The sequence below is a fragment of the Cimex lectularius genome, unplaced genomic scaffold (genome assembly GCF_000648675.2).
Source record: "Cimex lectularius strain Harlan isolate CLEC.00 unplaced genomic scaffold, Clec_2.1 scaffold41, whole genome shotgun sequence".
Classification (NCBI taxonomy): domain Eukaryota; kingdom Metazoa; phylum Arthropoda; class Insecta; order Hemiptera; family Cimicidae; genus Cimex; species Cimex lectularius.
Window position 1 is genome coordinate 359,198 of NW_019393011.1, and position 14,075 is coordinate 373,272.

A 14,075-nucleotide genomic window follows, 5' to 3' on the forward strand; every position below is an offset into this window, starting at 1 on the left:
CAGTGACTTGTTAATAAAGGTTTCTCGACGTACATACTAACTATTCATACTACAATATAAGCAAACCGGTTCCATCAAAAATACATAACGATAAGGGAGGCAAAACCATTGGGAAAGCACCATGAGCGAACCATTTTCAAATCCGTGCACATAGACCCGGAAATACACTGGAGAAATTTTACATAGCTATAAACATCAACGTGACTCCTCTGACTACAAATGCCAACCTTCTGTTCGAGTTGACACCGGTTTCGACTAAATCCTAACTATATTTGTTCCGTGTTTTAATTCATAAAGTTTCACAGCACATTCTATACAATTTGAGACGGTAAAGATGCCCAGAATTGAAACGAAGTTATGAAATAGCTAAACACTTTAGAGATAACACGTCAGCAAAATCCAGTGGTCCAGGCTCACCCCCTTCTTAGTTGTTTTGTTACGAGCGATTACTTACAATTAATAAAATTGGTTTTAAAAAATAAGCAAAATGTTGGTTAGGGGTGGTTAGAGAAACAAATGTTCTTGGAAAAGAACATATGTGTTTGATGGAATCTTCTTTTGAAATAGGTTGTTTGCAAGGATGACCCGAGTCTTGATTCCATTTAGATATAAAATTTTACCCAATATAACAATGTACTGAAGCCTCACTCACGAGGCACTAGATACCTAAGATGCCATGCCAACCTGTTGGATAACGGGATTCAATTCGAAATAAAAGCAAATGCGACTGTCGATTGAAAATTTATTCTAAGATCTTGGCCCATAAATTTCAAACCCGTTTTAACAAAGAAAACATTGTGTTTGAAGTTATTCTGCAGTCGCAGCATTGAACGTCCATCCAGCATTCAGCCTTATCCTCGATCTTTAATTTTACCACTCATGGCCACTCATTCTCCCCCCTTTTAGTTTTTTAGTCTCTGAACTAAATAAGCCCTTATCCTCTCATCAATCCATCACTTCTGGAGTGCTTCAAGGTTCAAGCAACCCGCTTCCCTTTTTTGCTTACATTGATGACTTACATAAATGCTTGCATACATCACGCTTATATGCTTACATAAATGACTTTCCTAAATCCATATTGCTCGAGCTCAATATTGCTACCACCTTTATGCAGATGACTCCAACATTTCCACTTCATGACTTGCAAATTGCAATTGTAATGAACGAACTTGAATATAGAAAAAATCCTAGGCTATCATATTTGGATGAAGTTCCATCCTCCATTCCTTATCTCTCAACCCCTTCTATTTTTATTCAAAGTAGGTTGAGACGAAAAATTAGTGTCACGAGCGGGCTTGGAACCCAGGACTTCCGGATTGGTACCCCGGTGCTTTACCACCTGAGCTACTGTGACTTGGTCCCCGAGACACCAATTCATCATCTCAACCGATAACTATTTAAATTTTCCCTCTTTTTCGCCAATATTGAGGATGGTTTAGGACTTTTTTAATAGGGTTGTGTTACCGCGTCCATTTTATACGGGAAAAATTAATATAATAATAAAAATCTAGATTTAATTTCCATACTGTCATATATAACAATAAGTTTATAATAATGAACTTAAATCCAATTAATTAAATTTTATTATGATTAAAAGTACAGAGCTCTTACCTTTACTAGCCTTTTTGCGAGGTCTTCTTCTTTTTCGCACTGGCACCCACAGCGATAATCACACAACACAAATCAATATCACTCAACATGACTTCACTAAATGAAATTGCAATGGAACTAATTGCACAATATATTGCCTTGAAGGTTGTACGTCTGTGCTCGCGATTGTGCAATATATTGCACAACCATCAATATTGCCTGCATACGATACAATTTATTGCACAAATCAAAATATTGCGCAATAATATTGAGCACTGTAGGGCCTCCGTCAAAATATTGTGCAACCCACATTGTGCAATAATATTGAGCGTCTATGGACCTCTTAACGGTCATCGCCGTTTTTCCCGCCCGTTCCCTTGAAAACAGTTTAACCAACCTTATTCTTTTCCCCTTGAAATATACCTTTAACAATTTATTTTATTTTTATTTTATTTTTTTTTTAAAGCCTGCCGTATGAGGTTTGTTGGCCAGCAACCGATCACGAACACCACCGATGATAGAAGATAAAAATTATAAAAAGAAAGGAGTTGATTGTTTCGGTACCAACGGAAATATAAATTTCCGATTGAATGATGGATAAATGGAAGTAAAACAGGAATAATTAAATAGAGGATGGAATTAAGACTCACTGCGTAGTAAGATTATTAGAATTATTATTATTATTAGAATTTAGATCAAAATTAAAGATGGTGCTGTTTTTTTGAAATGCAAATCATATTTACGAAACAGCCTATACATTCAGAAATTTTGGCCTAAAAATAACACAATAAAGATTATTCATAATTAAAAATAAGAAAGTCATGTAAGGTTGACACATGGTTGGTTTAGGCCAAAGCCTGCGTAGGCATATGTCTTGCAGAGAAAGATTGCTCAATGTGTCTTAATGAAAGGGTGCAACTCCTTGGTTCCAATGTATAGGAATGCCCCTCGATATGACAATTATTCTTGAGAACGACAGTGTTTACCTGGGTCCCCTTTCCCAATTCTTGGAGGAAAAAAGGTCGTTCTATTGTATATAGTAATGATAGTTTTATGTCTCTAGAGAGTGAATGTAGTATGTGTATTACTGGCGTGAATATGTAGTGGGGGCAGATGGTGGAATATTGAGTATCTCATCAACCCTCCTAGGATTACTTATACCACTTGTAGGGAGTGGTGGAGGAAATACTCCACTACCCTAACTGAGTGAATGGCATATAAATAGGAAAGAATGTATTTAAGATTGATTTTGTTGGGGGCTGGAATGACCTAGCTGCCGATAGCTCTGGAGCCTAACTTCAAGGGCTGGATGGATAAGACTGAAGTCTGACCTTGGACTGACCCTGACCCAAGGTGGGTAATTCTGAAGGCCCGCCGGTGTTTTATTGGAAACTACCCAAAAGCCAGACTGCACATAAACTATTTCTATCACTGTATAACTGTCAGACACATTTTGGCATTTTGCCATTTTCAGTGTTGGGTCATGTATGACAGATATCCTAGTACAGGTCAATTGGACAGCAAAATACACTCTAATAACAGTAATCAAATTGGAACAACTAAAATTCATAAATTCATAAAATTAATTCTGGTTTTTTGAGTATATACATTTTATAGAGTGCAAAACCTCAATTTAATTAAAAAACGTTTATGTTAAAACGCATCTGATATACAAAACTAAGGAGGATAGGCAAACCAAAATAAATAGAAATGACCTAACTAGACGTTCATCATCCAGTACACCACATAGATAAATCTCATAAAACAATTCTTGCTATGTATCTACAAAATTATGTTAATAATTTAGATTGAAAAATGATTTTGATGCAACCAATTAATTTTTACAAAAAATAAATAAATAAATTTAAAAGAAAAAAAAAGCGATTGATCGGAATTAAATTAATTTTTGTACTGACTTGCATTTGAATTATTGGCACAAAGATGAGTTTATTTACATCAAAGTAATGTCCTATATCTTGAAAAATAACTGCATTGATGGTATGCCATACAATTTACACAATAAACAAAGATTTTGATGAAACCAGTTAATTTTTATTTAAAAAAATTGAGGTTATTTTGAATGGAGTCTAAGGAGCTTAAGAAAAGTACCTAAGTACCTGCCATAACAATTTTGGTACTGAACTGTTATTGAATTACTGGCACAAAGATGGGTTTATCTGATTCAAAATAAGGGCCTGCATATTTAAAAAAAAAAAAAAAAAAAAAAAAAACCTTTTGGTATTGGTGATCTGGAATGATTATTTATTTTATTTACTTTTTCCTTTTAAAATTACGATTAGGGATTTAAGCCCCCTTACAGGTATTTATCTGAGAAATAAATTTATTTTTTTAAACAGAATAAAATAATAATAATAATAGGAATAATAATAATAAAATATACAAAACAATATTATCAAGTGTAATAAGGGAAGTTGGTGACGCATGATTTAGGGTTGGCACGGCACTCTTCACTGGAAAGTAAAGATTCCAGGTTTGAATCCAGCGGACCTGCATTAGAACCCGGCATACTTACAAATGAACTTTTTTTTTTCAAAAACATTGGCACCCCAAGTGCTGATATGACCTCCACTGAGGCGAATCCTTGTTAAAGAAAAATAAATAAAAAAAATAATGTCAATAATATATTTTTAATAATATTAATTATTGGAATTGAATGATGAAACCACATTGAAAAAGAAGATAAAAGGAAACAGGGAAAAGAACAGGAAGAGCTAAGATGAATTCATGTTGGTTTTAAAAACTCAGATGCCGTGGACCAGTGAGGAATTAGAATGAACTTCCCAGGGAAGCATTTCCATAGTTTTGCTCCTGCAATTCTGAAGGATAAGGCTAAAGTTTTAGAAGAGTCCTTTACAGTTCGTGGTCCGATTGACCAATTTTTCAATTAATTAATATTTGTGAAATTTTGATGAATGAATTTTTTATCTCGACCAATACTTTTCATAAATTTTAGAGGAGTGTTGAAGGCTTTTGGGATATGATTGATGTGTTTGGATAAGGAATGTGGGAAAAGTTGATGACGAGCGGATAGGCAATCTGTATTAATGAGTTTTTGGGAAATTAATAAGGACTGGGATTTGTTATGATTTAAGAGAATGCTGTTATTACTTGTCCATTGATTGAGAGAATGAAGATCACTATTGAGCAGAGAGATGCTGCTTGTACGACATTGAGTAAAGCTTAGCGTCATCAGCATCGATGAAATTAAGAAATGTCAGAGTGCTCCAAATTTGGGTACCATATTGGAGGCGGTAGACACCCGATGGTGGAGAGGGGAGGACACAAGCTTTGCTACAAATGGACCTGTCCAGTGATCCACATAAAAAAAGGTTTTTTTACCTTGGTGAGCTACAACCAAAGTTAGCTGATTTAATTTTCTTTAAAGATTTTGTGTTGGGGTTTTTAATACAGATTTCATTTGATAAGAATCCAAAATTGAATGAATGGGATATAATCATTGTATGTATCATTTAAACAGAGGTGTCGGCAAGTTTCTTTACTTTGATTTTTGTATATAGTCTAATAGAAGGCATTTGTGTTTACTTTAGTGTTTTATCATTTAGTTTCCCTTATTATTATTTTAACTATTCTTTTCTACTCTCTATAACAGGGGCCCATAACACAACAAATGGAAGATCATTTAGGAACATGGAAAACAGTAAAAGTCCAAGAATAGCCTTGATTAAAGAAGGAATAGTTCTTGCCAGAATAAGAATAGGTCATACTCGGTTGACACTTGTCCATGGACACTTGCTGGTGGACCAATCCCCCCACAGGTGTCCATTATGCAGAGATAGGTTGCTCGATGTGTCCCACATAGTCGAAGCGTGTCGTGCCTTAGCTCCCTTCAGGGTGCGAGTAGGCATGCCGCCAGATTTAAAGAGGGTTCTCGGACACAGCAGCAAGTTTCAGGGTCCCCTATTCCGCTTCTTAAGGGAATTGGGAATTTTTTATTGTATATAGATGTCAAGTTATGTGTTTTGTGTTTCTGTGTCTTGTATGAGTGAATGTATTTATTGGTGTGAATTGGGAGGGGCTGATAGCCAAGCAGCTTGTCCATCGCCTCTCAGGCTGTGTGTATGACTTGGGCCGATGGCGGAAATTTGATAAAATACCCCATCGACCCTAAATTAGAATAGTCTATTATAGGGAACAGGTAGATGGAGGAATATCGAGTACTCCATCTACCAAACAGTATGAGTGCGATCAATGTAAATAGGTACGAATATATTTATTGGTGTGATCATGTGTGTATCGAGCGTGTTGCAATATTTTGCTAGTGCTTCGGGGCTGAAATGATCAAGCTGTCGGATGCCCCTGTCAAAAAAGAAAAAAATAGCCTTGATACACCAGCTGAAATTGAGAGAGAAGAGGAGATGGAACCGAAAGCTTTAACTCTCTGAGTTTTCTCAGATAGATAGAATCGAATATTTCTGCCCGCTCCTCACCACTTCAACAAATTATTGAACTACCGGCTAAAAAACACATAAAATCATTGCCCAAGCAAGATTTTCCCTTTATTAAGTTAATTAATTAAATTAGTTGTGTTTTAGACAAGAGAGGCCCTGAATTTAGAAATGTTGTGTAACTCACCAGAGGGCGTTCAGTTCCAAATGTTTGGATCTGAGGCTAGTATCGATGGTCAGCTATTTGAGCGAACAGTCGTGTTTGATTAGTGTTGATGTTATATTTCAGGTTGAGTTCAGTTCGTTTAAAAAGGCCACCCCAAGAAATATTTTAATTCCTGGATAGTGTAAGCAGACAAAAACTAGCAGGATGTGCGCGAAAATGGCCTTTCAGCACCAGGCGGGGACTGCCATGGAGTGCCTGAGCGTACGTTGTATCTAATATTATTAAGTCGTATTTTTGCGAAACTTTATAGTCGGATGACTCACTCCAATATCGGAGATTTGCCGATTTCACACACCCGATTTATGAGATTCTTTATGATTTACAGATACCGATAACGCTCCATAAAGAGCCCGGGGTCGACCCCGAGGGCAGGGAAGTCCTCAAATGCGGCTTCAAGATCGGAGGTGGGATCGACCAGGACTTTAGAAAAAGCCCTCAAGGATACACTGACAACGTAATTGATTTCATTTACAATCTGACACATGTGCCATTTTTTTGCAACTTTTAACACAAGATCACTGACAATTTTAAATCTGCAGTTTCACTTCCTATATTGGGAAAATGCTGAACTGATTGGAAACCTGTTGTTTCCTCGAAGATACAGGTTCAGCATAGCATGACCCCCATTGATTGTGCCAATGCAAGTACAGTATTGAACTGGGTCTGCAGTAGCTGATAAAAACCTAAAGGCATTTGGAAAAAACAGTTTTGACATCTTTTGTGTACATAATTTCAAATTATTGATTCCGTTTCACCTAAACAGTTCTGTTTTTATGTTTCACAAAAATAATCTAAAGGAAACTCTGAACTGATAGACATTTCATTTAACGATTTGCACAATTTTGATCAAATCTAAGACCATGTTGGTTGCATAACAAAATTGTATCGCTTTGACATAAACTTAAAGACAATAAACCGGGCACTCTTATTTTGTTGTATATTTCAAAATATGTTTGTTATTTTTATGTTAATTACAACATGCTTATTTTAACGTAAACCAATCCCATTGTTCAAAGCTTGTTGGAGGCGGTTAATGATGTCTAACCCGTCTCTTTATCATGTCCTATAATTGTTCTATACGATGTCGGAAGAACAAGGCCAATTTATTGAGGTGATCCCGACATCTTTCAAGTAATTATGGGTGACATCGAGCTACACGCAGTCTAGCATTATTATGTATTAATGCGAATTTATCCACAATAAATGGAGCGAATGGGATTCCAGCTTCTAGATGAACTTCCTCAATGTACCTTAGTACAGTCAAAGATCCATTCTGTATGATAATCAGTTCGGTACGGGCATGGATGTTGATTCCATCCTGAACCATGACTGACTGCCTTTGAAAAAGCTGTTACACACATGGCACATGAAGCAAAGCACAGGGTCCCAGTCATCTGAATGGTACAAACCAAAACAGCACATATCTGGGAAGTAGCCCCCCCCATTTTTCAATTGTCTAAGTGAGATGCTGATTTGCGAATAGTCACAATGTCTCTCCAGTAGTAGAGAACTGTCTAGAAACTAGGCTGCTCTCATGAAGCCTTCTGTCTTTTAGAGCTCACCCTTTCATTACAGGCCATTTGTAGTCAGTCCTAACAAGGAAGTTATTAAATGTTGGCTCCATAGTGTGTTAAGAGCAATATAATGATCTCTTCTAGCCGTCATACATCACGGTCGACCACTACCTTCTCTTTGGTGGATGATAGAGCACGTTACATCCGGCGCTTTGGCTATTTAATGGACTGGTCACTTTGGTAAAGAAATTCTTATACTAAGGAAATGTATACATAGAGGGACCATAGAAACTGCGTTTTTTTGGGGGGGAGTGCACTTTACATGGTACGGACATAATCTTAGGGGTTCCACAATATATAGGTCACAGTGGAGAAAGGTTGGCGTCCTATAAAAAACTTTTAACAATTGTTTAGGTTTGGCATTGTTACTTGTTTCCATCATAGATATCAACATTAATCAAAATGCTGCAGACCTCCAAAATAATTATCACAACTTGACATGTTGATATTTACAATTAAAATAAACAGTTTTTGCTTGTTTGTCGCCAAGTATTTAAATTTATATTCTTATTGGTGTCATTGTGTGTCAACATTTTTTTTTCTGCTATCGCAGTTATGAGTCATGTGATGACTCATCTCATTTAAAATAATGTTCTGGTAGTTTGTTAGAACTGCAACTAATTGTTGTTTTTTTCAGTCACTTCTCCATCCTATTCTCAGTTCTATTTTTTTTTTCTTCCTGATATCGCAACATTTGTATTACAATGACTAATTTAATTTCAAAACTCGATTTGTATTTCATTTCATTAGTTGTTATCTATCAAGATTGATTGAGCTACTTGACAATTGACACATTTTTTACTATCTATTGAAACAAAATACAAAAAAAAAAAAAAAAAAAAAAAAAACCCTTTATGAAATAATGACAACTGCTAAATTCTAAAAGTATAATTGAAGTTTATTATAATGATTTTTGATTATTGAACTTGAAGTTATAAATAATACACCCTTGCATAATAAGTTTCTATAAGGTAGCCTTATAAGACAGCAAGAGAAAAAAGTGTGTGTGTGCGTGTGCGTGTGTGTGTGTGTGTGTGTGTGTACACAATATATATTATGTATATTTACTATAAAAATAGGAATTTATTTTTTAATACACCTTCATTTATAATTTAACAAAAATATTTTTAGGGTATATACGTCACCGAGGTGCATGAGGGGAGTCCGGCCTCAAAGTCTGGTCTAAGAATGCATGATAAAATATTACAAGTAAGTTTTATATTTTATTTTTCAACTAATGCAAATAACAACATTATATTTAGCCTAATTAATTATTCTTTTTATCTAAAGTTTTTGGCTGAGATGAAAGTCACAATAGTTCAAGCAGTGTAGTGAGCCAAAGGTCGTAAGTTCGAATCCCTTTTTCATCTCAAGATCTTACATAAAAAGAATAATTAATTTAATTAATTATATTTAGTATGTCTGTCCATCAACATCTTTGTTTAATTATGAGTGTATGTCTTATTTGATATTAATAGAGCCTATTAATTAGCACCTGCAGAGATTTTTGGTTTCGATCAAAATTGATCACTAGGAGTTTAGCTAGGATCTCATTTATGACCACTTCTTTTTAATATTTTTATTTATACCACACTATTCCCTTTCTCTCTCTTTTTCTGTCACTCTCCCTCCCTCCCTCCTTCCTCTCCTTTCCAATAGATATTATGTAAATGTAGGGAATGTATATTCTGTTTAAAGTGAAGATTGGATGAATGTGTTGAGACATTTGGAAAGTGAGCGAGAACAATGTGTAATTTGGTCCAACCAACACTTAGCAACAAGTCTTCAATATTTCACACGTTTTACTCTATACCAGATGTATTAATGTTAACGCCAACAATAGCGCAATAATAGCAAATCGTCCAGAAATTCAAATATTTGCTAGTATAGTGATTGTTACGTGCTTTTGTACGTTTATTACATTATTTTACTATTGAGGGGAAAAGATTAGACTCATTCACTGAAACTTTCTCTCTCTCTCCCTCACCATTTTTCTTTATTTCTCACTCATTCTTTCTCACTATGAAATGTTTTCTCCCTCTTTAAAATACTTTAGAGTGAGAATCTCACTTTTCTCTTCTCATCAATAAAATTTCAAAAAAAAAAAAAAAATTCCAAAATTAATAGTGAGAGTTGCCATTTGAAAATTCATTCATTGCTATATAAAGAACTTAATCATTCTGTTATCTTGGTTGATTTTTACAAAGATAATTTAAATGGCTACTCAGTAAATGATTTGTATTGGCTATTTAAAATGCAGTGCGCACTATTACATCTGAATTTAGCTCGTGGTTTCGGGGAAGTTCTAGGATTTGTTCTCTCTGCAACTTAGGTGCGATCAAAAATATTACTCATTTTCTAGATGAGTGTTCAATCCTGGCTGAAATCTGTCAACTACATTTGGGCTGTTTCTTTTTACCTTGAAATACTTTGATTAATTACTTGAATGGAACAAAAAACCCAAAAGAACTAATCCAATATGCTTGTCACGCCTGGAATTGCAGATATGAATTAGTTCAGGAATTTAATTTTTAACGTAATGCTTTTTGTTTTCTTCATAGATTCCATTTTTTAAATAAGGATTAGTGGGTTATTTCTTATAATTTGCTACATTTTTCTGTTAATTTCATTTATTCTAATGTAATTCAATTTCAATATTTTTCTTATTTGTATTGTTACCGGTTTTATTCATAATCAATGTTTAATTTACATCTTCTTTTTTCTGTTCTTTTTTTATTCTAGTAATTTTTATTTTATCCTTTAGTGTAAATTAATTTTCATATTCAGTTTATGCTTCCTTAATTTTAGTTATTTTTTATTTTATAATTTTTAGTAGCAACCTATGTTTATAACCTATTAAGTCACCATATATTCTTTTTTCTTTCTGCTATGACCTCTGACAGACAGACTTTGACTGTGTGTATATACTTTTTTCTCTTCTATTGTTGTCTCTCTCTTTCTCTTTCCTCTCTATTTATCTATAACTCACTCACTCATTAACTCTCATTCACCAACCCTCTCTTTATCTCTCTGTATTTCTTTTTCTCACTATCTATATTTTTATCTATCTATCTCAAACTCTCTTTCAAGTCATTCACTTTAGTGGTGTAAATATATATTTTTGAATGAACCATGTTTTTTCTTATTTTTATTTGTGTTTTCAGTGTAACGGATATGATTTTACGATGGTAACACATAAAAAAGCTGTTGACTATATTAAGAAACTCCCAGTATTAAATCTTCTTGTTGCTCGGAAAGGGGTGACTTCAACATAAGCTCTATGTACCTGCTTTAATTGTATTTAATTTACTGTGTAATTACAGCATATTGTTGCACATGCAAAACCAAATTATTTGGAGTTGAAATTTTCTATTATGATGTATTTATATTTTATTACCAATTTTTAATTTAAAGCCCATTGTGCCATTAACCAAGATACTACCAGTTCTGGCGGAATTACAATTTCCTCTCTTTAATGGCACATTGTATATTATTTATGATTGGGTATGTTCTAGTGATAAGCTCAAATTGTTGGGCAACATTATATGACAGCTCCATAGTTTTTGCATGCATAGTTTTTGTATTTTGTTATATATTTATAAGTAAACGTATAATTTAATGGAACAGGATTAGCATGCTTTTATTATATACAGATTTGACATATATTTGTGTAGCAAGATCCGGTTGATTATAAGTAAGCTGTTGTTAAACGATGTTAATACCTTGTGAAATTTTTGTCTAACTGAACAATTCAATCTGTTTTCTTATTATTTAAAAAAAAATTCATGTATTAATATCAGTTTCTCAATATTAATAAGTATAAACATAATTATTTTAAAGTTGTGTTTTAGCAACATGAATATTCCATTTGTTCCCTTACCTCCTTGTTTTCATGAAGGACAAAATTTCAATGTAAATTGGCTAAAAATGTGTATGATGTGAAACTATTATTACCAAGTCAATTACAATTGTATATGTATGTAGAGTTTTAAAAAGCAAATAAAAGCTATGTTGAAAAAAAGAAAGTATTTTCTTACCTTATTCTATATTCAATAAAAACTACATAAAGAATTAGAATTAATTAAGGTTTTTAGTTGAGATAAAAAAGTCAACCGCACCTTTTGAATTTTCCCTCCTTTTTGCCATTTTTCACTTTTTTAGACTTTTTTATCTCAACCAAAAACCTTAATTGTAATATATTAATTGGTCAAACGGACCACAAAATTTGTGAATTTAATACTTCCAAATGTTTTTTCATTTATTATTTTATTTATTTATTTTTTTGATTGAATGGGCTGATATGGCCTCCAGAATTTGTATGTAATTGGAAAAGGGTATAAATTGCTTTTCCATACAATGAACAAGTAAAGAACAAAGACATAAAATTTAAGGTATTTATATACAACATTTTAAAAATGTGGTAGTAAAATGTTTTATATGCCTAAGGTATTAATTGTTGTGATGAGCTATTTTACTCGCCATACAAAATTTTAATATATTAAAACCCTCCACCAGCATGCAAATTTAAAGGCAATATGGACAATAAATAACTCAACAAAACTTTTATTTAACCTAAATAAAACGAAATTATTATTACAATATAATGAATAATTTAAAATGAAACCTTTGCCCAGGACACGTTAAAATTGATAAATGTTTTAATCATTCTCCATAAAGAAATGTACTCAGTATAATTACCTCTAATCAATTTACTTTATTCAGTTGCTCTCTCTCTCTCTCTCTCTCTCTCTGAATGTCGCACAACACCTGATTTTTATCCTTTTCATCCTTCGGCAACTGGCAACTGGAAGCTGGAAGGGAAGGATGAGCCAATGAGGGCCCACTCCCTCGTCCACCCTTCTGGGCACCATTTTTTTTTTTTTTTTGGTGTCAACAACCAAAGTTGGTGACTTTGTGTACAACTTAAGACAGCATTTTTACAACGTGATATACCTGGTATAACTGAAAATAAATGTACACAATTTTAATTTCACATTGGGGATGGCTGCCCTACTCGGATAAACTTTAGTTTGTAGTTTTCATATTTGGGGAAACCTTCGTATTGGAAAAGTGAACATGCTGAAAATAGATTCAAAACTGGAAAGCCAAAAGGTTGACCAATTTATGGGGTTGGTGTGGAGAATGCAGGAGTTTACCCCAACCGATTTAAAAGCCATGAATGAAGAATTTCTTTGAGGGAAATGCCATGAAGTTGGTAATTCGAAAACGGACATTGTTTTTGAACACTGTATGAGCCAGCTTATCGGCTGATGGTGAATTTGTCGGTTCTAGACAAACCGGAAAAGAAGCCTTATGAAAAATTAGTAAAGTGGTTCAACATTTTCTTCCAGTCAAGTCGACCTTCACTGCTCGTTTCAAATTCCACATTGCAACCAAAGAAAACACACAAGCGGTTGGCCAGGCTTAGAGCGCTAGTAGTAAATTGTAAATTTGGGCAACATCTGGATGCACACTTGAGAGACTGGTTTGTTATAGGTATGGGAAAGGGCCCCGTTAGAGATAGGATGTTCTCAGAAGAGGCAGAGACAATAACATTGGACCAGCTTGTCCAGCTAGCCAATTCGAAGGAGGCGGCAACTTTTCATTATGTGCTGGATAAACAAAATGAAAATATAACAGCATGGCAGGACCCATGCTATCCACGAAGGATAGCAATGCAATTACAAAGGAAAGGCTTGTAAAATATGTGAGGGAATGAATCACGACCCAAATAATTGCACATACAAAAGCTTCTCTTGTAGACGATGCAAATGGAAGGGCCAATCGGAAGGGTTTGCCACAGTAAGCCATTAAACCGTGAAAATGCCTATCGGACAGGACAGCAGTCCTCATTCCCAGATGGGAAAGCTAACAAGATGGAAGGAACCCATTTTTTTTTTTTTTGGGATACCAGGGACTGGAGGAGTTCCCTCCTGAGCACTGCAGCTGAGCTGTACAGCTTATTGTACTTTATCCCTGGCTCCATATTTTTGGGGGAGGGCTCGCAACACAAATGTGAACTTGAGCCCCCGTTGTACCGGTGTTCTTCCATCGAAGAAACTCATTTTTAAAGGGGGTTGGGACCAAATTCAGGGTCGCTGAGATCCGATCCCGTCACAGACCTTCCATTGATGAGTGCCGTGTCAATTTCTTTCAATTGTGGCCACCGGTCCCCTTAGGCGTCAGAAAAGTCCAGAGGTGACGGTGGGGATTGAACCCACGACCGTGGGATTTACTAGCTGAGAGTCTGACGCCTTA

At 34.7% G+C, this 14,075-nt stretch overlaps 1 protein-coding gene across 1 annotated transcript; it reads left to right on the plus strand.

Moving 5' to 3' along the window:
• Window positions 1-6,247: 6,247 nt before the first annotated feature.
• LOC106665408 (uncharacterized protein C45G9.7) lies at window positions 6,248-11,836 on the plus strand. Its single transcript, XM_014391821.2, has 4 exons — window positions 6,248-6,444; window positions 6,569-6,697; window positions 8,949-9,026; window positions 10,982-11,836. The coding sequence occupies exons 1-4, from the start codon at window positions 6,388-6,390 to the stop codon at window positions 11,090-11,092; spliced, it is 375 nt and encodes a 124-aa protein (XP_014247307.1). The 5' UTR covers window positions 6,248-6,387; the 3' UTR covers window positions 11,093-11,836.
• The last annotated feature ends 2,239 nt before the right edge of the window (window positions 11,837-14,075 follow it).